General features: G+C 44.8%; 1 protein-coding gene, 1 non-coding gene and 1 pseudogene across 2 annotated transcripts in view; 1 reads left to right on the top strand and 2 right to left on the bottom strand.

Annotated features, from left to right (window-relative positions):
• Vac14 (VAC14 component of PIKFYVE complex) overlaps nt 1-21,302 on the bottom strand; it is a 115,757-nt gene that overhangs the window by 76,053 nt on the left and 18,402 nt on the right. Inside the window, exons 8-9 of the mRNA XM_006974162.4 lie at nt 20,875-21,009; nt 20,295-20,447 (exon numbers count right to left, since the gene is read on the bottom strand). Of these exons, the coding sequence (XP_006974224.2) occupies nt 20,295-20,447; nt 20,875-21,009 (288 nt within the window). The remainder of the gene's footprint in view (nt 1-20,294; nt 20,448-20,874; nt 21,010-21,302) is intronic.
• On the top strand, nt 5,903-6,926 carry LOC102906167 (protein jagunal homolog 1 pseudogene; annotated as a pseudogene).
• Nucleotides 18,664-18,734, bottom strand: Trnag-gcc (transfer RNA glycine (anticodon GCC)). Its single transcript has one exon. It is a non-coding gene; the product is annotated as a tRNA-Gly (tRNA).

Here is a 21,302-nt window from a genome sequence, read left to right as displayed (position 1 = left end):
AGTCTGGAGACAGAAAGTAGATTAGAGGTTGCCTAGGGTTGGAGGATTTGGGGGGAGTAGAGTGTGATGGGCAAGGGCTTCTTTTTAGGTCATTGAAAATGCTCTAAAATTGGTTGTGATCATTATATAACTTGGTGAATATAGAATACAATATACAATACAATAAAAGGGTTAAAAAAGATTCTGGGAAAGAACTGTGACCTTGTACTCTCCACAAGTCCCTCAGCATGTGGCCAACTCAAAACCTTTACTATACTTAGCTTTCTGTTGCAGGCCCCAAGCAGAACAGGACTGAGATAATTCCAGCCTTTTCTTTTGGCACCTAAGTTTCCTAAAGAGCTAAGACATTGTGCTCTGGAAGATATGTGGAAGGCTGCCAGTAGGACTCTCTTCTAACTAACCCCAGTCCTGACCAGGAACTGGTCACAGCTTAGAGAATCAAGGAAAGGAGGAAGTCGGCAGTGTGAGGTGCTCAGATATAAGATCAATATCACCAGTCAGTACTGAGTCAATGCAGCCCCAATAGGATGCCCTGCAAGGGACTTCTGCAGTGTCCTTCCAAAGCGCCTAGCTTTAGGAAGCATGGGAGAAAATGTGAGACAGACTCACGTGGAGAAGTGTCTGCAAAGTGACTGGCCAGCCCTTCACAAGTGTCACAGATTGGAGGTGATTCAGAGGACAGCAATGAAGTGTAGCATGGAGTTTTAGAATCAAAGGAACAGGAGGGAAAAACTGGGCACAGCCAGGTTAGGTGTACAGTGGAGTCAGCAGTGTCCTACCAAAGTTCCAGACAGCTCAGAGAAGGATACAAAAGGAGCTCTTTATTCTTCGGCATTTTTTTCTGTACTCTTAAAATTATTTTTTAAACGTGATTCTTTTTAAACCTAGGAAAATATATAGACTGCAGACAGTATCAGTCTCATGGAGATGAGAAACTGAGGACAAAGGACATTCTATGACATGCTCTCAGTCAGACAGTATCAGAAGCCTGGAATTTTTCCAGAGAGCTATACACATATTAAAAGAGAGAGAGAGAGAGAGACAAAGAGAAAAAGTTGTTTGTCTTAGTTTCTGCCTGGGATTTTTGTCATAGTCATCTGTCTCCTGTATTCTCTCTAAATTGTTAGTGCTTATCAATCAGGCCCGGTTAAAAATTTCTTGACGAGGATACATGGAGAGAATTTCTCAACTAGACCAACAGGCAAAAATCATAAAGAAAAAAAAAAAACCCTGATAGGCTAACTGAAATTGATAACTGGCGTTCCCTGCTTTACTGGAGGCCATGCTGATACCCAGAACCCCGGGTAAGCTCCCACCCGCAGATCAGATCGCTAACACTCCCAACCAACCAACTAACCAACCCTCCCCCATCACAATCCTGGCCTACAACTCTGGAGAAAGCCCCCTGTTCTACGAGATTCCACACCAGAACCCCAGGTAAGACCCAGAACCCCAGGTAAGACCCCAGCCTGCATACATCAGTACTCCTTCAGTGCCCTGCCAGCCTGCCCCCAACCACCCCTCCTCCCCTCGTCACTATATCCCGGGCCCACAATTCTGGTAGAAGCCCCTGTTCCACTAGAGGCCACACAGGCCCAGAACCCTGGGTAGGCTGGTAACCCGTGGACTGCCCCCACTTTCTCAGTGCTTGCCCAGCCCAGCCCCACCCACCTTCCCCTCATCCTGGCCCCCAACTCCAATGGAGGCACCCTGCTGGACCAGAGGACACGCAGGCCCCCAAAACCACAGGTAGCCCACCAGCCCCAGCACTGCCCCACTCAGTGTCCTCCTAGCCTACACCTAATCATCCCACTCTTCCCCATCACCGTACCTCAGCCCCCAACCCAGCTGGACAGAGGCCACACTGGCTGCCAGAACTCCAGCTCCAACTTGAGTAGAGACCGTCTACTCAACCACAGGCCACTCCAGCCAGAGGACTAGAGAGGAAACAGAAACCAAGGAAAAAAAACATCCATCCAACAAAGACAAGCCCAGAAGTCTACACGAGACCTCTAGTTAGCCCAAACCCAGATGCCTAGATGCCAGTGAAAGAACATAGTCAACAACAGCCAGGGCAGGCAGCATGTCTCCACCAGAGCCGGCTGTCCTACTACAGCAAGTCCTAAACATCTCAACACAGCTGAAGCACAAGAAAGCCACCTTAATTTATGGCCAGCCTGGGCTACCAAGAGAGATCCAGGAAAGGCGCAAAGCTACACAGAGAAACCCTGTCTTGAAAAACCAAAAACCAAAAACAAACAAACAAACAAACAAAAAAAACAAAAACAGAAAACCCCCCAAAAAAAACCAGAAAATCTAATTTATGAACATAGAGGTCCTTAAAGAGGAAATGAATAAATCCCTTAAAGAAATCCTGGAAAAACTAAACAAACAAAAAATCAGAGGAAATGAATAAATCCCTTAAAGAAAGCCAAAAAAAGACAAACAGTTGAAGGAAATGAATAAAACTGTTTAAGACCTGTAAATGAAATAGAAGCAATAAAGAAAAAAAAACAAAAACAAAAACAAAAAACAAAAAACAAGGGAATCCTGGAAATGAAAAAACTAGGTAAGTGAACAGGAACTACACACAAATATCACCCAAAGAATATGAGATGGAAGAGCGAATCTTAGGCGTTGAAGACATGATAGAAGAAAGAGGTACATTGGTCAAAGAAAATATTAAATCTAAAAACTTTCTGACACAAAACATCTAGGAAATCTGGGACACTATGGAAAGACCAACGATAATAAGAATATGCCAGGTGGTGGTGGCACACACCTTTAATCCCAGCACTCAGGAGGCAGATCTCTGTAAGTTTGAGGCCAGACTGGTCTACATAGTTGATTGAGTTCCAGGACAGCCAGGGCTACACTGTGAAACCCTGTCTTAGAAAAAAGACAAAAAGAATCCCCTCCCAAAAAAAGACAAAAAAAAAAAAAAAAAAAAAAAAAAAAAAAAAAAAAAAGAATCATAGGAATCCCAGCTCAAAGACCTAGAAAATATTTAACAAAATCATAGAAAACTTGACTAACCAACGTAAAAGACATGCCTATAAAAGTACTAGAAGCTCACAGAACACCAAATAGATTTGACCAAAAAAGAAAGTCCCTTAGCCACATAATAAACAAAACACTAAACACAGAACAAAGAAAGAATATTAAAAGCTGCAAGGGGAAAAGGCCAAGTAACATATAAAGGCACACCTATTAGACTCACACCCGACTTCTCAATGGAGACTCTAAAAGTCAGAAGGGCCTGGACAGATGTCCTGCAGACTTTAAGAGACCACAGATGCCAACCCAGACTACTAGACCCAGCAAAACCTTCAATCACCATAGATGAATAAAACAAGATATTCCATGATAAAGTCAAATTTAAACAATCCACAACTCCAGCCCAAAGAAGGTACTAGAAGGAAAACTCCAACCCAAGGAGGTTAATTACATCTACGGAAACACAGGAAATAATCTCACATGAGCAAAAATAAAAGGGAAAAACACACACCACCACCACCACCACCACCACCACCAACAACAACAACACCAACAACAACAACACCAACAACAACAAAATAAAGGAATTAGAAATCATTGGTCATTGATATCTCTCAATATCAAGGACCTCAATTCCCCAATAAAAAGATAATTACAGACTAATAGAATGGATGCAAAAACAGCATCCATCCTTCTGCTGCACACAAGAAACACACCTCTACATCAAAGATAGACATTACTTCAGAGTAAAGGGTTGGAAAACATGCTGCTGTAGCCATTCTAATATCCAACAAAACAGACTTCAAACCAAAACTAATCAAAAGCGAAAGGGAAGGACACTTCATACTCATCAAAGGAAAGATCCACCAAGATGATCTTTCAATTCCTAATATCTCTGCCCCAAACACAAGGACACCCATGTTTGTAAGGAAACACTACTAAAACTTAAATCACACATCCACCCTCACACACTGATAGTGGGAGACTTCAATACCCTACTCTCACTAATGGACAGGTTATCCAGACAGGAACTAAACAGATACTGGAGCTCACAGATGTTATGAACCAAATGGACCTAAGGGGTATCTATAGAACAAAACTCCCCCCACCCCAACAAACACAAAAGAATATACCTTCTTCTCAGCACCTTGTGGAACATTCTTGAAAACTGACCACATGCTTGGTCACAAAGCAAGTCTCAACAGATATAATAAAATTGAAATAACCCCTGCATCCTATCAGACCACCATGGATTAAAGGTGAAGTTCAACAACAGAAACAACAGAAAGCCTACAAACTCATGGAAACTGAACAATTCTCTTTCTTTCTTTCTTTTTTTATTTTTGGAGACAGGGTTTCTTTGTGTAGCTCTGCGCCTTTCCTGGAACTCACTCTGTAGCCCAGGCTAGCCTCGAACTCACAGAGATCCACCTGCCTCTGCCTCCCGAGTGCTGGGACTAAAGGTGTGTGCCACCACCGCCCGGCTCCACAATTCTGTACTGAATGACTACTGGTTGAGAAAGAAATAAAGAAAAGAAATTAAAGACCTCCTAGAGTTCAATGAAAGCAAACACACAACAAACCCAAACTTATGGGACACAATGAAAGTGGTGCTAAAAGGAAAGTCCACAGTACTAAGTGCCTGCATAACGAAATTGGAGAGCTCTCATACCGGCAATCTAACAGCACACCTGAAAGCTCTAGATAAAAAAGAAGCAAGCTCATCCAAGAGTAGATGCCAGAAAATAATCAAACTGAGGGCTGAAACCAATAAAATATAAACAAAGAGAACAATAGAAACAAAGAGTTGTTTTTTTTTCTTGAGAAAAATCAATGAGATAGACAAACCCATATCCAAACTAACTAAAAGAAGAGAGAACATCCAAATTAACAAAATCAGAAACAAAAAGGTGGACATAACAACAGACATTGAGGAAATCCAAAGAATCATTAGGTCATACTTTAAAAAACTATACTCAGGCTGGAGAGAGGGCTCAGTGGTTATGAGCACTGACTGCTCTTCCAGAGGTCCTCAGTTCAATTCCCAGCACCCACATGGTGACTCACAACCATCTGTAATGAGATCTGGCACTCGCTTCTGTATACATAATAAATAAATAAATCTTAAAAAAAAAAACAAACAAAAAACCCCCTATACTCCACAAAATTGGAAAATTGAAAAGAAATAGATAATTTTCTTGATAGATACCACTTACCAAAGTTAAATCAAGATCATATAAACAATTTTTTTTTTTTCTCAAGACAGGGTTTCTCTGTGTAGCTTTGGAACATGTCCTGGAACTCACTCTGCAGACCAGGCTGGCCTTGAACTCATAGAGATCTGCCTGGCTCTGCCTCCTGAGTGCTGGGATTAAAGGCATGCTCTACTGCTGCTTGGCCCATATAAACAATTTAAATTGACTTACAACCTCTAAGAAAATAGAAGCAGTCATTAAAAGTTTCCCAACGCCCCCCCACCAAAAAAAAAAAAAAAAAAAAGGCCCAGGGTCAGACTGTTTTAGTGCAGTTCTACCAGACTTTCAAACAAGAGCTAATGCCAATACTCCTCAAATTATTCCACAAAATAGAAACAGAAGGAACTGCTGGAGAATGTCTTTCTGTATGCTGTGAATAAGTGTTGCTCTGATTGGTTGATAAATAAAGCTATTTGGCCTATGGCAAGGCAGCTTAGAGGCAGGCAGGAAATCTAGGCAGAGAGACAGAAAGGAGGGGAGAGACACCAGCTGCTGCCACGGCTGAAGGAACAACATGCCAGCAGATCAGAAAGCCATGGAACACGTGGCAAATATAGATTAATAGAAATGAGTTAAGTTGGGGGGATTGGCTGGGTCGGTGAGCCAGAGGGTTGGCCTAGAGTAAGTGGCCTAGAGTTCGGTTCTGAACGATGGCATCTCCGGCAGGCCCGAGAGCCGTCGATGGCAGCGATTTTTCAGCACCGGGAGTGCAGTGCCATGCACTACCAGATGAGTGTGACGCTCAAGTATGAAATCAAGAAGCTGATTTACGTCCATCTGGTCATATGGCTGCTGTTGGTTGCCAAGATGAGTGTGGGACACCTGAGGTTCTTGTCACATGATCAGGCGGCCATGCCCTATCAGTGGGAATATCCATATTTGTTGAGCATTGTGCCGTCTCTCTTGGGCCTTCTCTCCTTCCCACTAAACAACATCAGCTACCTGGTGCTCTCCATGATCAGCATTTTTGCTCTTCTCCATCGCGCCCCTCATTTATGGAAGCATGGAGATGTTCCCTGAAGCTCAGCAACTCTACCGCCATGGCAAGGCCTACCGCTTCCTGTTTGGTTTTTCTGCTGTCCCCGTCATGTACCTGGTGTCGGTCCTGGCAGTCCAAGTTCATGCCTGGCACCTGTACTACAGCAAGGAACTCTTAGACTCTTGGTTCACCGGCACACAGGAGAAGAAACGGAAATGAAGCCTGCCTGACGGACTTCTGAGGGGTGAAACCGGGATCTCCCATTGAGCAGCCTGAGGGGAGCTGTTCAGAATCTCCAGACTGCGGCATCTGTGATGTGGTACCTAGTGCACACTAGGCGCATTCTGGCCTGGGGTTCTCTGTTACCATCCGCTGAGATGACAGAGCTGTAGTATTTAATTTATTCTTGACCAACCGCAACTGGTGACCAGTAGCTGTGGAACACTTCAGTGGGTGAAGTTGAGGCCTCCAGCGTTTGGTTTTTCCAGACTGAGCCTCGTCCTTGCCTTCTCTGGGTCACAGTCCCTACTTTCTCCATTCATCACCCCTTCACCGCCAATACTAAGAGAGATCTGGAATGAATCAGTACATGAAATTCTCCTTCAATCTGTAGGTCATGGGGCAGGCAACAGTTGGGAAGTTGCTCCCCTACAGGCTTCTCTGTTTACTGCAAACCACTATAATTAAAAAAAAACCTCAATTAAAAAAAAAAAAAAAAGAAATGAGTTAAGATATAAGAGCTAGCTAGCAAGAAGCCTGACCCATAGGCCATACAGTGGGTAAATAATATAAGCCTCTGTGTGTTTACTTGGCTCTGAGTGCCAGAGGGACCTCAGATGTGGACTGCAGGGGGGGGGGGGAATGGGGGACGGACACAGGAAAACTTCCAACTACAAGGAATATTGCCAAATTTTATAATTTTATAAGGCCACAGTCACCCTTATACTCAAACCACACAAAAATTCAATAAAAAAAATTACAGACCAATTTCCCTCATGAACATAGATGTGAAAATACTCAAAATACTTAATAAAGCAATTGCAAACCGAATCCAAGAACACATAAAAAAAGACCATCCACCATGATCAAGTAGGCTTCATCCCAGAGATGCAGGGATGATTCATACAAAAATCAGCCAATATAATTCACCATGTAAATAAACTGAAAGAAAAAAAAAAAAACAAAAAACAACAACCCACATGGTCATCTCATTAGATGCTGAAAAGGTCTTTGACAAAATCCAACATCCCTTCATGATAAATGCACTGGTGGTGCATGCCTTAATCCCAGCACTCAGGAGGCAGAGGCAGACAGAACTCTATGAGTTAGAGGCCAGCCTGGTCTATAAAAATGAGTTCCAGGACAGGTAAAGCTACACAGAGAAACCCTGTCTCGAAAAACAAAAGGAAAGAAAAAAAGAAACAAACCAAGAGATTGGAGAGATGGCTTAGCAGTTAAAAGCACTTGTTGCTCTTGTAGAGGACCTGGGTTCAATTCCCAGCACCCACATGGCAGCTCACAATTGTCTGTAATTCTAGTTCCAGAGAATACAATGCCCTCTTGTGGACTCCACAGGCACCAGGCACAAATGTGATACACAGACATACATGCAAGTAAAACACTTACATAAAATAAAAAAAATCAAAAAAATCTTGGTGAGATCAGGGATACAAGGGATATAACTAAACACAATAAGGGCAATTTCAGCAAGCCTATAGCCAACATCAAATTAAATGGAGAGAAACTCAAAGTGATTCCACTAAAATCAGGAACAAGACAAGGTTGTCCACTCTCTCCATATCTATTCAATATAGTACTTGAAGGTCTAGCTAGAGCAATAAGACAACTGAATGAGATCAATGGGATACAAATTGGAAAGGAAGAAGTCAAAGTATCATTATTTGCAGATGATGTGATAGTATGCATAAGTGACCCCAAAAGTTCTACCAGAGAACTCCTACAGCTGATAAACATCTTGAACGATTTGGCTGGATACAAGATTAAAAAAAAAAAAAATCAGTAGCCCTTCTATACACAAATGACAAATGGGCTGAGAAAGAAATCAGGGAAATAACACCCTTCACAACAGCCACAAACAATATAAAATACCTTGTAACTCTAACCAAACAAATGAAAGACGTGTATTACAAAAACTTCAAGTCTTTGAAGAAAGAAATCGAAGAAGCAGAAGATGGAACATGGAACTCCCATGTTCATGGATTGGTAGGATTAACATAGTAAAAATGGCCATCTTACCAAAAGCAATCTACAGACGCAACACAATCCCCACCAAAATTCCAATATAATTCTTTACAGACCTTACAAGGAAATACTCAACTTCATATGGAAAAACAAGAAACCCAGGATAGCTGAAACAATCCTGTACAATAGAAGAACATCTGGTGGTATCACCATCCTTAATTTCAAGCTGTACTACAAGAGCTATAGTAATAAAAACTATAGTATTGGCATAAAAACAGATAGGTTGATTAATAGAACTGAACTGAATCAAAGATCCACACATAAATCCACATACCTGTGGACACCTGATTTTTTATAAAGAAGCCAGAAATACACAATGGAAAAAAAGACAGTATCTTCAACAAATTATGCTGGTCTAATTGGATGTCAGCAGTGGAAGAATGCAAATTGATCTGTATCTATCACCCTGCACAAAACTTATGTCCAAGTGGATCAAAGATCTCAACATAAAACCAGATACACTGAAGAGAAATTGGGAACAACCTTGAACACACTGGCACAGGAGACCACTTCCTGAACAGAACAGTGATAGCACAGGCACTAAGAACAATCAACAAATGGGACTTTGTGAAATTGAAAAGCTTCTCTGAGGCAAAGAATCCCTTCAATAAGACAAAACAGCAGCCTACAGAATGGAAAAAGATTTTCACCAGCTCCACATCTGACAGAAGGCCAATACCCAAAATATATATTAAAAAAAAAAAAAAAAAACTTAAGAAACTAGAAATCAACAAACCAAATAATCCAATTAAAAAGTGGTATATAGATCTAAATGGAGAATTCTCAACGGAGGAAGCTCAAATGTCTGAGAAATACTTAAAGAAATGTTCAATATCCTTAGCCATTGGGGAAATGCAAATCAAAACTACTTTGAGATTCTATTTTACACCAGTCAAAATGGCTAAGCTCAAAACACAAGTGACAGCTCCTGCTGGCAACAACGTGGAACAAGTGGAACACTCCTCTACTGCTGGTGGGAATGCACACTTGTACAGCAACTATGGAAATCAGTATGGCGGTTCCTTAGAAAATTGGGAATCAATCTACCTCTAGACCCAGCTATACCACTCTAGGACATATACCCAAAGGATGCTCCATCCTACCACAAGAACACTTGCTCAACCAAGTTCATTGCAGCTTTATTTATAATAGCTAGAAACTAGAAACAACCTAGATGCCCCTCAACTGAAGAATGGATAAAGAAAACGTGGGGCCGGGCGGTGGTGGCGCACGCCTTTAATCCCAGCACTTGGAAGGCAGAGGCAGGCAGATCTCTGTGAGTTCGAGGCCAGCCTGGGCTACCAAGTGAGTTCCAGGAAAGGCGCAAAGCTACACAGAGAAACCCTGTCTTGAAAAATCAAAAAAAAAAAAAAAAAAAAAAAAAAGAAAGAAAGAAAGAAAGAAAATGTGGTATATTTACATAATGGAGTATTACTCAGCTGTTAAAAACAGTAATATGATGATATTTGCAGGCAAACAGGTGGAACTAGAAAAAAAATTATCCTGAGTAAGGTAACTCAGACCCAGAGAGGTAAACATGGTATGTGCTCACTTGTAAGTGGACATTAGCTGTTAAGTAGAGATAATAATGCTACAATCCACAGATACAGAGAGGCTGAGAAACAAGGAGGCCTCAAGGAGGGACATACGGATCTCCCTGGGAAAAGGAAATAAGATTTTGCTCTTAACCACTGGGCCATCTCTCCAGACCTGTGCTTAGTCGCATTGTAAGTTGTTAGGCTATGTTCGGTGACTATATCTCTAGGAGGCCTGGTTTTTTTTTTTTTTTTTTTCCTGAAGGGAAATGGAGGAATGGATCTGGGGGAGAGGGGAGGTGGCAGGGCACTGGGAGGCCTGGAGGGAGGGAGCCTGACGTCAGGATATAATATGAGAGAGAAAAAAATAAAATTAGTTGAAAACTGATTAAATGTGGGGGTCCTTTTTCCCTCTGGGTTTATTGGCCACCAGGTTGAAAGGGGAGAGGCAGAAGAGATGACAGAAAGCTTTGGTGGCCCATGAGCATGAACAGAGACAGCACTCTGGGAAACAGATTTCAGTGAATCAGCTCAACTTTATTTCAGAGTATAAGTAATATATACGCTTGGGGAGGCCTGGGACAAACCCTAATTTGCATTAGGTGGCCTGCTCCTATCACAAGGCTTAGTATGTGGCAGTAGGGTCCTATAGAAGAGCCTCTAGCACAAGTCTTCTCAGCTGGAATCTGTGCCAAGGGTCAAGCTAAAGATGAATCAGGCACCTGGTTTCAGAGACAGCTTTTAGATAAGGTCAGTCCTCCAGGCCCAGGGACATTCTCCAGATAAGTAAGGGCAGGTAGAGAGCAGGAAGATTAGCTGGAGGGAGGGAGCTCCACTTTGCAGAACTTATTTAAATAAGCTGCTAGGCCATGGGAGGCTGTGACCTCTGGATAGCCAGCAATGTCTCCCAACAATTAAAAAGGTACTGGGAGAAGACATTTACAATGCATTTCACTGTCAGAACTAACATTCAGCACAGGAAACAGCCCTCTCAAGTCAAGAGAAAAAAGTCAGGCTGGGATGTAGCTCAGTGGTAGAGCATCCGCCTAACATGAATGAGGCCATGGGTTTGGGCTCTTTTGCGCGCGCGCGCGCGCACACACACACACACACACACACACACACACACGAAGGAAGGAAAACCAAATTAGGGAAAACATACAAACCCCTGACAGAGCAGCCTTTCCCTTTATGTAGCAAATGCTCACATAGCTGTTAGGATGCCTGAGGAACAATTTCAAACAGCCAACAGATGTCAGCTCGCTTGTTGTGACAAGCCTATAGTGTCAGGACTGTCATTACTTTCATCACAGAGGTGAAGAAAGGAAGGTAAGGTCAGAAGACTTGTCCAGGGTCACACGGCTGGACATCAGGGTCCAGGGTCCAGACCCTGGTACAGCGTTCTGAGGAGAGGAAGCTGCTATGTGTGGCCGGGAAGTTGGGAATCACAGGAATCACAGGGTTGCAGAGTAAAAAGTTCCTTTTCCTCACCAGGGCAGCAGACATTTAAGAAATGACTTAGATTCCCATGGAGGCTCTGGGGGCTGAAGCTTCTCCACGCTGGAAGTACATATGCAGCCACTGGCCTCCCTCAGGGCCAGCTCAGCACTCTGCTCACACGAAAAGTACCCTACTCTACAGGCTCCTTGCACACGCTAGGCCAGTGTCTGTGACTAAAGCCACACCTCCAGCCCCTCTTCCTGTCTTTAGGAAGCGTTGTCTCTTCTTCATCACTCACTCAGTCATTATTTACATCAAACATTATGGAGTCATGGATATTTATTCTGTGAGGTTTTATTCACTTGTTTTGTTTTGACCTTTTAAAGACAAGGCCTCAGGTAGCCCAGGTCAGCCTGGAACTCTGAAATGCAAGGAGTATCACCCCAAATTCCTGATCCTCCTGCCTCCATAGCCCAAGTACTAGGATTACAGGTAGAACACCACCCCAGCTCTTCTGTTACCGATGAGGATATCATTGTTCCTATTGTTCAAATGTTACCAGCCTCGGGTTCTTAAAAGTTGTCAAGTTGACAAATAAAATATGTTCTGAAAATTACAATCAAGTCTTTGGCCTATTCCAGAGACAGCCTACAGCCCCTTTCCTCTGGTAGAGGGATCTTTATTTCTGTGTTAAATAAGAGGCCCACACCGCCACCTGTCTTCTCTAGTCACAGAAGCGGAGGAGGGCAGGCTGTGGCAGCAGGCCAGGTCTGCTGTGGAGTTCGCTCTCCCTACGCCATGGTGCGCAGGGCCTGGAGGCAGGTGAGAAGAAGTGCAGGGAGCGATGGGAAGGACAGACTGAACCATCGGCCACAGTCCACAGCCCTGAAGGCCACCCTCCTCATCTTATAGGAACCCACAGATTTGTAGATGAAATGTTAGGGCAACAAGCATTTATCTCAAATTCTCTCAGGAGCATCTTTACTTCCATTCAGCCATCTCTCCATCTGGGTTTGATCCCTAGTGACACAGACAGACAGACAGACAGACAGACACACACACACACAGAGTGTAGGAACAGCGTTGCCCTCCTGCAACCTCAGTACTCAAGAGGCTTACACAGGAAGATGCAGAGTTGAACAACAGCTTGGGAGACACAGCAAGGCTCTGTCTCAAGAAGACAAACACAAGGGTAGAAAGACAGATACAAATAGGAACTCACCAGGAGGCAAACTCTACAGGAATGTCTGTCACAGGGCAGCTCTTCCAGCAGATGCTATGGCCAGTCACTTACTGGGGAGGCGGTTTGTGGGGAAAACAGGACATTTATCTAATCTCCAGTATCTTCCCCAATATAATTTTTTTTGTATATGTATGTATGTGTGGTGTGTATGCATGTGTGTGACTGCATATGAGATTACTTGTGTGGACAACCTTGTGTGTACACACGTGAGGCCAGAGGCTGACGTCAGGTGTCTTTCTTTTCATCTTCTGTAGCTAGGCAGGCCTTCTCCTGGTCTCCAGCAAGCTGCAGCTCGCTGATTAAACAAGTCTAGCTAGCCAGTTGCTCTGGGGATCCTGTTTTAACTCCCTAGAGCTCAGGTGTGCTACCAAGTCCCCCTGGCTTTTCCCTAAGTCCTGGGGATGCACCTCTAGACCTCATGCTTTACAGAGTGAGTCATCTTCCCAGTTCTGACTAGGTTCTGAAAACATGCACTTCAAGGAGAGAAGAGAGACGGTAATGTAATGGACATTCAGGCAAGGGAACTGTTGGTAGTCTGCTCCTGACTTAAAGTGGAAAACAAAACCAAACCAAAACCAACAACAAAAATATTGCAAATCCATGGGGAAATATGAGCCCTAACTGGATAATGGATCACATTAGGGACGTTTTTCTTTGCTGAGGTTTGCTGAGGTATAATGACCAGATGGTGACAACTTTTGTATAAAAGAAGCTTTTATCTTTAAGAAGTGTGCATCTCCAGATGAAATGGGATGGTGTGAGATACACTTCAAACTCATCCAGAGGGGGAGTGGATGGGGAGAATGGAGCTGCGAGTTCGGCCAGAGGTAAGTGTTCAAGGTGAACGGGATGCCTCTGCTACCCCACTCTTTTCTCTCACTGCTCAGTCATCCGCTAGGTCTTTACAAACTTCTTTGATTCGCCTCATCACCTCTGTGTCAGGTTTTACTATCACTGACAAACGGTGTCACTGAGGCACAGAGAAGTTAAGTAATTGTCCTAAGTCATAGTAGGTCAGAGGTCAGCATCGGGAGTAGATCCCCAGATCCTACACTCAAACCACTTGAGTCGGCCTCTCCCTTTGGGGTTTAATGACAAAGGCGGATGGGTCCATATGCCAGGAATGCCAGTGGCTTTAGAGACAGGAGAAGGCAGGATCCAGAGGGACATAGCCCTCTCGCCTGTACTAGACTGATGGCCTCCCGCACTTGTGGTGGAGACAGACACGCTCTATTTTCGCCCCCTGAAGTAAAGGACTGGGTGCAGCGCCACACAGCCCCTTGCTTAAAGAGGTCGAGGCAGGAGAACCCTAGCAGCCCCGCTGTTTCAGGCCAGACTGTATGGTGCAGCAAGACCTATCTCAAAATCAAAAATCAACCCCCATATAATCCAACTAACAACAGCAAAACCAAGAAAACAAAGGAAGACAAATCCTTGCTCTCACCTCCAGTCAGCTCTTGTCACATTTCTCTGCCCTCCATTTTCAGAAAAATCGTCAAAAGGATTTGAATCCCCACGGCACCTCCTTCCCCTTCCGTCTCAGAGCCTGCTCTCACCAGCCTTGTCCTCCAACGCCGATGCTGCCACACTGCGACGCCCAGCACCCTGGTCTTTCAGCTCACACAGCTCTCCACAGGTCCTACCCTGTGGCCTTCACTTGCTCTCCTCCTGCCCACCTCCTCGGCTGGCTCCTCCCTTGTCCCCTCCTACATGATGGTGTGCTCAGCCACTGAGTCCCTTCCCTCTCTCACACCAGGCCCTGGGCATTCCCCTCAGTGTATTAGTTGTGTTGCTTGCCAAGGTTATACAAATATGCAAGTTACAAAGTACTTGGCAGAGGCAACCTAAGAGAGGGTGGAACTAGGTTAGTTTCTGGGGATTTCAGTTGTGGAGAAGGCATGGAGGCCAGACTGCCTCAGTCTGTCTGCACATGAATTGTGAAGTGGCTGGTCACTGTGGTGGTCAACCAGGAAGAGACCCTAAGTGTAGCTAGGCCTTAACTTTCATCGGTCCACCCCCCAATGACTCACCTCCACCTGTCAGGCCCCACCTTCTAAAGGTTCTATAACCTGCCTGAATAGTACCACCAGCTGGGAACCAAGTATTCGAAACATCATGCTGTGGGAGGCATTCTAGGTTCAAGGTGTGGAACACCTAGCCTCATAGCTCCAGACAGTTATATAGCAGTGGTCCCCATCTGACCTCTAGGGGAGTGCAGATCACCTAGGTAAGGTCATGTTTCTGTCTTAAGAGGCAGAGCAATCCAGTATAGTCTACATCCCCTCATTGTCGCTCCTACTCAGTGGACAGTGACTCCATGCTTCCAGTCACCGGATTCCTTTCCCCGATTCTGCATGTTGACCCCATCAGCAAAGGACCTCTTTGCTCTGTGATGGCCACTCCCTCCAAAGGGACTATCGTGCCTAGCTTGTGTCACTGAGCTGTGGTGCCTATACTTCCGGTTGAAGGTTTTTCACAGTGTGGCTGTAGTTCTGCCATGGGTCCCTCTGCTCAAACCTGCAGTGATCCCTTGGGTGTCCAGAGGAAACACCGGAGTTCTCTTGGTCCCTCACATGTACCCCCACCCTGCTGTGCAGAAGACAGTGCTCTTCTGGGGTCATGCTTTGGCATCCCCCCTCCACCGGAAACATATCTCCTCCCTCATGTGGTATTTATTCAGATGTCACATTGTCACTGAGGCCTTTTAGAAGGACCCTGTCCAAAAATCACACCTCCCTCCTAGACTCCAGAGCTTTCTCTTTCTGTGAAGTTTTCTATAGCATTTATCAGCTAAAATGAACATTCCTACAAATAAACCTTAGTACACACCTGTTCATTAATTCCTCCGGCTAAATTACTAAACATCTAAGGTTCATGATATATGCTGTCAAATACCTGCTAGGCTATTTAACCTCTTCCTTGTTAGACTTCAAGAAGGCAGGGTGTCTGGTGCTAGCCCTGTTCTCATCCTCGGCCTCAAGGCTTCCCATGTGATCCCAGGTTCCAGGATACAAGCTGCTCCTCCTGGTTTCTCCTATAGGAAAAGCCCTAATTATCCTCAGAGGCCTTTTTCATGTTGGTGGAATGAGAAATTGGCATTCAGCAGCAAATTTGGTATCAAAAGCCTTAGAAGTTTATGAATTTATCCTCAGGAAATAACTGCAGATGTTTGTAAGACTTTTGTGCACGAAAGTTCTTTTTAGCAAGGATTATAGGATTAAGATGGAATTAGAAGCAGCTAAGTGATTTATGATAGATTGGTTAAATAGATTAGAGCATTATTTATCTGATGTAATGATACAAGGTCAGTACATTAATAGGGAAGGACTTAACAAATAAGGAGATTATAAACTGCACTCCCAAAGACAAAAGACATATTTGAATCCCCTGTCCAGAGACTAATTGTAGTAATATACCTAATTATACAATACTGGCTAAAAGGGAAAGTCAATATATGTTGTGATTTTAAAAAATTGTAGCAGAAACAGCCCTAATATCTACTCATACTATAGAATATTGTTCATCCATAAAAATAAGTTTAGTACTAATATATGCTAACATGGGGAACCTTGAAAATATTACGCAAAGTAAAAGAAGCCAGATCTAACTGGGTACATACTACATGATTTCTGTTACAGGAATGCTCACAACAGGTGAGCTCGCATGGCTGGGGGCAGTGCAGGGTTGGGGGGGGGGAGAGTTTCTCACTGGTGGATAGTGGAAATGTTTTGGAGTTGGATAGTATTAATGGATAGCATTAATGTTGTACTACTTGGTGAAGATACTAAATTGACTAAGTTGTACTCTTTAAAATAATGTCAAGGGGCTGGAGAGATGGCTCAGCAGTTAAGAGCACCGACTGTTCTTCCAGAGGACCAATTCCCAGCACCCGCATGGCAGCTCACAACTGTCTAACTCCTGTTTCAGGGGATCTCACACTCTCACACAGACATCATTCAGGCAAAACAACAACATACATAAAATATAAATAAATAAATTAAAAAATAATGTCAAATAAAAAATAATGCAGATTAGTGCTGACTAACCTGGACAAATATGTATTACTGGTGAGAAAAATATTCAAGCTATAAATCACTCTATTTCTCATGATTCCATTTTTTGGGGTGTATGTGAAAACAAAATAAAAAAATACACAGTGTTATATACATACATTAAAAAAACAAAAACAAAACACCAAAACCAACCCAACTTGTTGGTAGTGGTGACTCCTGGATGGTGCTACCTACAGTAAGCTCTGTCCTCTACCATCTCTGCAGGGATGTATTTCCTTTATAATCAGAGGCTTAGAAACAACCGTGCTCTTTCAAGACCTCTGGGAAGCTGTGCCTGCCTGTTGCCTGTGCTCCTCCCCTGGGCCTGGGTATAGTCCCTTGCAACTCTACCTGGTGTGTCGCTGTAATCCCCGCTCTATGGCTGTCCGTACAGGCAGATCTGTGTCTGATCTGCCTGTACTTTCAGAGGCCGTAGATGGTGCTGACAGACCCTGCCAGAGTCAGCTCTGCAAACAGGTGGATTTTACTATACGCAGACTGGGGTAGCCACAAGCTCTCTACCGGGAGATCTTCTGTACTGTGTCCCTTCCCACTTGCCACTTCCTCATTTAGAACCCAATGAGGAGAAATAAGACAGCAGAAGCCCCAGCTGAGGGTTTTGCTATGGGAACAAATAACCATGCTTTGACTTACAATGGTTCTGGAGGACTTATGACTTAATTTCTTCATGTTGTACAGGTGGTATTCATGTGTGTTTACAGTACAGAGTTTACAAAACTACATGGAACACTCCCAACAGGCTTTGTGATAAATGGCTTTGGCCAACTGTAGGCTGATGTAAGTGTTCTAAATGTGTTCCAATGCATTTTTGACTCACAATACTTTCAGCCATTGGGTTTGTGGGCTGCAACCTCATTTAAGTCAAGGGGCGCCTACGTTAAAACAATACTACAGCAGCTGTTGTGAAGAGCAATTGTCACACAAGCAAAAATCTATTTTGAAACTCACAGCCACCCTAAGGTTAGGTGACAAAGGTTACCCCACTCAACAAGTAAGGAAAGCAGGGATTGGAAAGGCTAAGCAGCAAGGCCAAGTGTGGAAGCTAGGGAGGCTGAGACCGAGGAAAGGCTGAGCGGCTGTGTAAGGGCAAAAGATATGAGGAGGGCTGAGCCAGGTTGTTTAAATGCCAGAATCAGTGCTGTGACACCCAAGACCACTAGGGGATTTTTTTGGGGGAGGGGTGGGGGGCCAGGCCAGGCATATTGAGTGCTGCAGGACTCGTTGGAGAAAGGACTTTGCACTGAATATCTCATAAATGGTAGGGCCGACAGGGAGCTGCAGATGCACAGGACTTGGGGCAGAGGGTACAGAGGAGGGGTTGGCCTGACTGGGAGCTTGGTGGTTTGGGGGGAAGAATCAACTCTGGAGGGTTGGGTCTGTGCATGCCTGTTTAGTACATGCACACATACAAATGGCCTGAAGGTATGCCACGAGGAGCATGCTATGTGATGCATATGTGGAGCATGCTGCATCACAAGCTGAGCATGGAAGAGACTAAAAGAGGAAGACCAGGCAGGAGGTACCTGGGGCAGCCATGTGGTCCTGGCCAGAATAGTAGGACCAGATCATGAATGAGAAAGGATGGGACAGGCTTGCCCACTGCCTGTGGCTTGCTAGGATTCTGTCTTGGGCATCCTGAAAAATGCCTGTGATTAGTTACAAGCTGAGTAAGGCTGAGAATAAATGTATAGCTGTCAAGTGAGACATTCCCTTTTCTAGAAACCACTATAAAGTGTACTGTTCATCTCTCACAATGCTGTTTATAAGGTAATAAAATCCAGGCCAAGCTGCTGCTGTACCCTGGTTTAGGGTAATGTTCTCCTGAGCAGACAGTAACTTGAAGAAGGCTTTGAAGAGCTAGTTAAAAGGATAAAGACTCTGCATTGGCTGGGAATCAAACCCAGGCCTCCCACATGGCAGGAGAGAATTCTACCACTGAACCACCAATACTATAGCTCACAGAGAGCTTTTTAGCTGCTGCCATGACCCACAGAATGGATCAGCTCCTCTCTGGGGAGCTCACCACTGCCACAGAAGCAGACAGAAAGGGGCACAGCTACCAACTCATACATAGTAACTGAAATACAATCACACCACAAAATTTTGCTTAACACAACTTTGCCATTTTAAAGTATATAATTGGCTGGTTCTAAATACAATCACAAAGGTGTACAACCCTTGGCTTATTCAATTCTAGAATATTTCCACCATTTCCCAGAGAAACCAGGATCTGTCCCAGGCAGTCTCAGGACCTCTTCCCCCTCAGTCCAAGCAACCACTATTGTACTTGCTGACTGGGATTCTGAGACACTAACTTTCATGTCAAGCTGAAGCCAAAAGGAAGCCAAGCAAAAACAAGGAAGAGAAAGCTACCCAACACAAAAAAGCAAGTCGTGGGATTGACACATCACTTTAATTGTGTGCACATTAAAAATGTGAAAGATATGCCCCGGATTTGACATTGCTCATCTTCGGGGCAGGCAATCCTGCTGCACGCTCACCTCCCCTACTGTGCAAATGTTCTAAAATGAGAACCACGAAACAAGAGAAGCAAAACCAAACGCTCACACACCAGCACAAGTTCACAAACTACCACTGAGACTTCTCTGGAAAGAGAGCTTTTCCTGGGCAAGATCTTCACTAGCTTTCCTAAACTTTCTCTTTCCAGGAGCTGTCAAAAGTGCTCAAGCTGCTGCAGTGGCCACAATCAAACCCCAGCCTCCCTCATGGCAGGTGGGAATTCTACCAGCGAACCACCAAGGCTTCAGCTGCGGGCTGTTCTGCCTCCAGGTGTTTTACTGCTCTGGTGACAGACAGCTGAAACCTGACCCCCAACGAGGGTACTCCACCAGCCAACCCCACAGAAGGAGGTCCTGCGACCCAGAGGAAGGCTGTCTGCGGTTCCTGCCAAGAGGGAGCAAGCACCCCTTTACTCTGACTCACTGGACAGGAGGACATCCCTCCAAAGACGGTCAGAGACGCTGAGGACAAAGGTCTAGGAGGTAAGAGCAGGAGGGTAAGCTCCACCTCCAATCAGCACAAAAAGTGGTTTCATTTTACAAATGAACAAGGAGACAATGTAAAGAAAGCCTTTGAAAGGACTGTTTCAAGGCACTGACTTGTGCAGTAGAAATAAACGTCCAGCACTTAATCAACTAGCATTGTCCCGACCCCCCCCTCCCTGAAAATGGCTAGGACAGGGAGGGCCAGATGCTGAGACTCAAACGAACTGTACAGCTTGGTGCTCTGGTCATGTTCCCAACAATGACTCGATGGAGGCTGAACCCAGGAGGAGATCAAGGGCAATGTGTACTGGTCTTTGAGGTGACCAGAGTGAAGAGCATGGGCTCTGGGGACAGCTGTCAGAGCCTGCAGGACAGGGCTAACCAAGTACCTGCTGCCCTGGGCAGGTACCTGAACCAGTCACCACCTGTAGTGACACTACAACTTTAGTCCCAGGATCTGTTTCCCCAGCAGCAGAAGTGAGGACTCCGACGTCAGGGTACTCACCACTAGCTGTCCCCTCCTGCTTTGGTAGGGAGTCCTCAGGGTTGGGTTCTGTCTGCCTCTGTGTTACTGGCTTTGGCTCGTCTGGTTCGTCATCCTCGGGAGTGACCAGCTTCATCAGGCTCTGGTTACACACATTGGCCACCTCCTTGATGCCTGTCTACTGATGTAAGGAGCTCCCCCATGCAAACACCTCCTGAAGCCCGAGGCCACGAGTCTTCCTGGTCATGGGCTCCGTCCTCCCTGAGTCCTGTTCTTGCCTCATGCACCCTTGTGAGATACTCTTCTTCTCACAGGTGATCCCTCCTCCACTGGGATCTTTCCCACCCAAGGTACAGCAGGATGAGCTCAGAGGGGTGGAACCTTGGTATATGAGGTTGCTGTTTCATATCTGGAAGTAAGCAGGTGAGGACTGGGGACAGCCAGCATTAGTCCTGTGTCCCTTGCTTTCCTAATCTACAGTCAGCTCCATCTCCTGTTTCCTAGATGCTAGACCATTTGGAGGAATGAAGGAGCCTAAGGGACCCCCTTCCCCACTTAGGATCCCTCCACTTCACAGTCTCTTCTCCAGAGTGAAGGATACTTTTCTTGCGGTCATCATAGGCCAAGCAGGGCAGGACAGCAGTCAGGATCCCAGAGGAGTAGGGCAGCATTACCCGGCCCGCCAGCTGGATGAACTCCCGCATCCAGCACATGGCTGTAAGCTGAATCAGGTCATCTGGAAGGAGAATTGGTGGCTTCTAGAGGGGCTGGCACATGCATTGGAGAGTTCCCTCTCATCTAACATGCACAAAGGCTAGGCCTGGAGGTTGATGAATCAGGGGCTTGATTGCTTCTAGCTATGTGAATACAATACTTCCTGGGCTCTCTGCCTCCTAAAGGTTAGTCAAGATATGTTAAGAGAGAGCAATAATCTTGTGCTGGACTTTGAAAACAGTCATCACACCCTACCCTCCCTGAATCCATGCCCCATTGCAATATGACTGGTGTTTCATTTCTAAGTGGAATTCA

This window comes from Peromyscus maniculatus, chromosome 5 (genome assembly GCF_049852395.1).
Source record: "Peromyscus maniculatus bairdii isolate BWxNUB_F1_BW_parent chromosome 5, HU_Pman_BW_mat_3.1, whole genome shotgun sequence".
NCBI lineage: Eukaryota > Metazoa > Chordata > Mammalia > Rodentia > Cricetidae > Peromyscus > Peromyscus maniculatus.
Note: the sequence above shows the minus strand (reverse complement) of the source record. Positions and strands in the feature narration are given on the sequence as shown.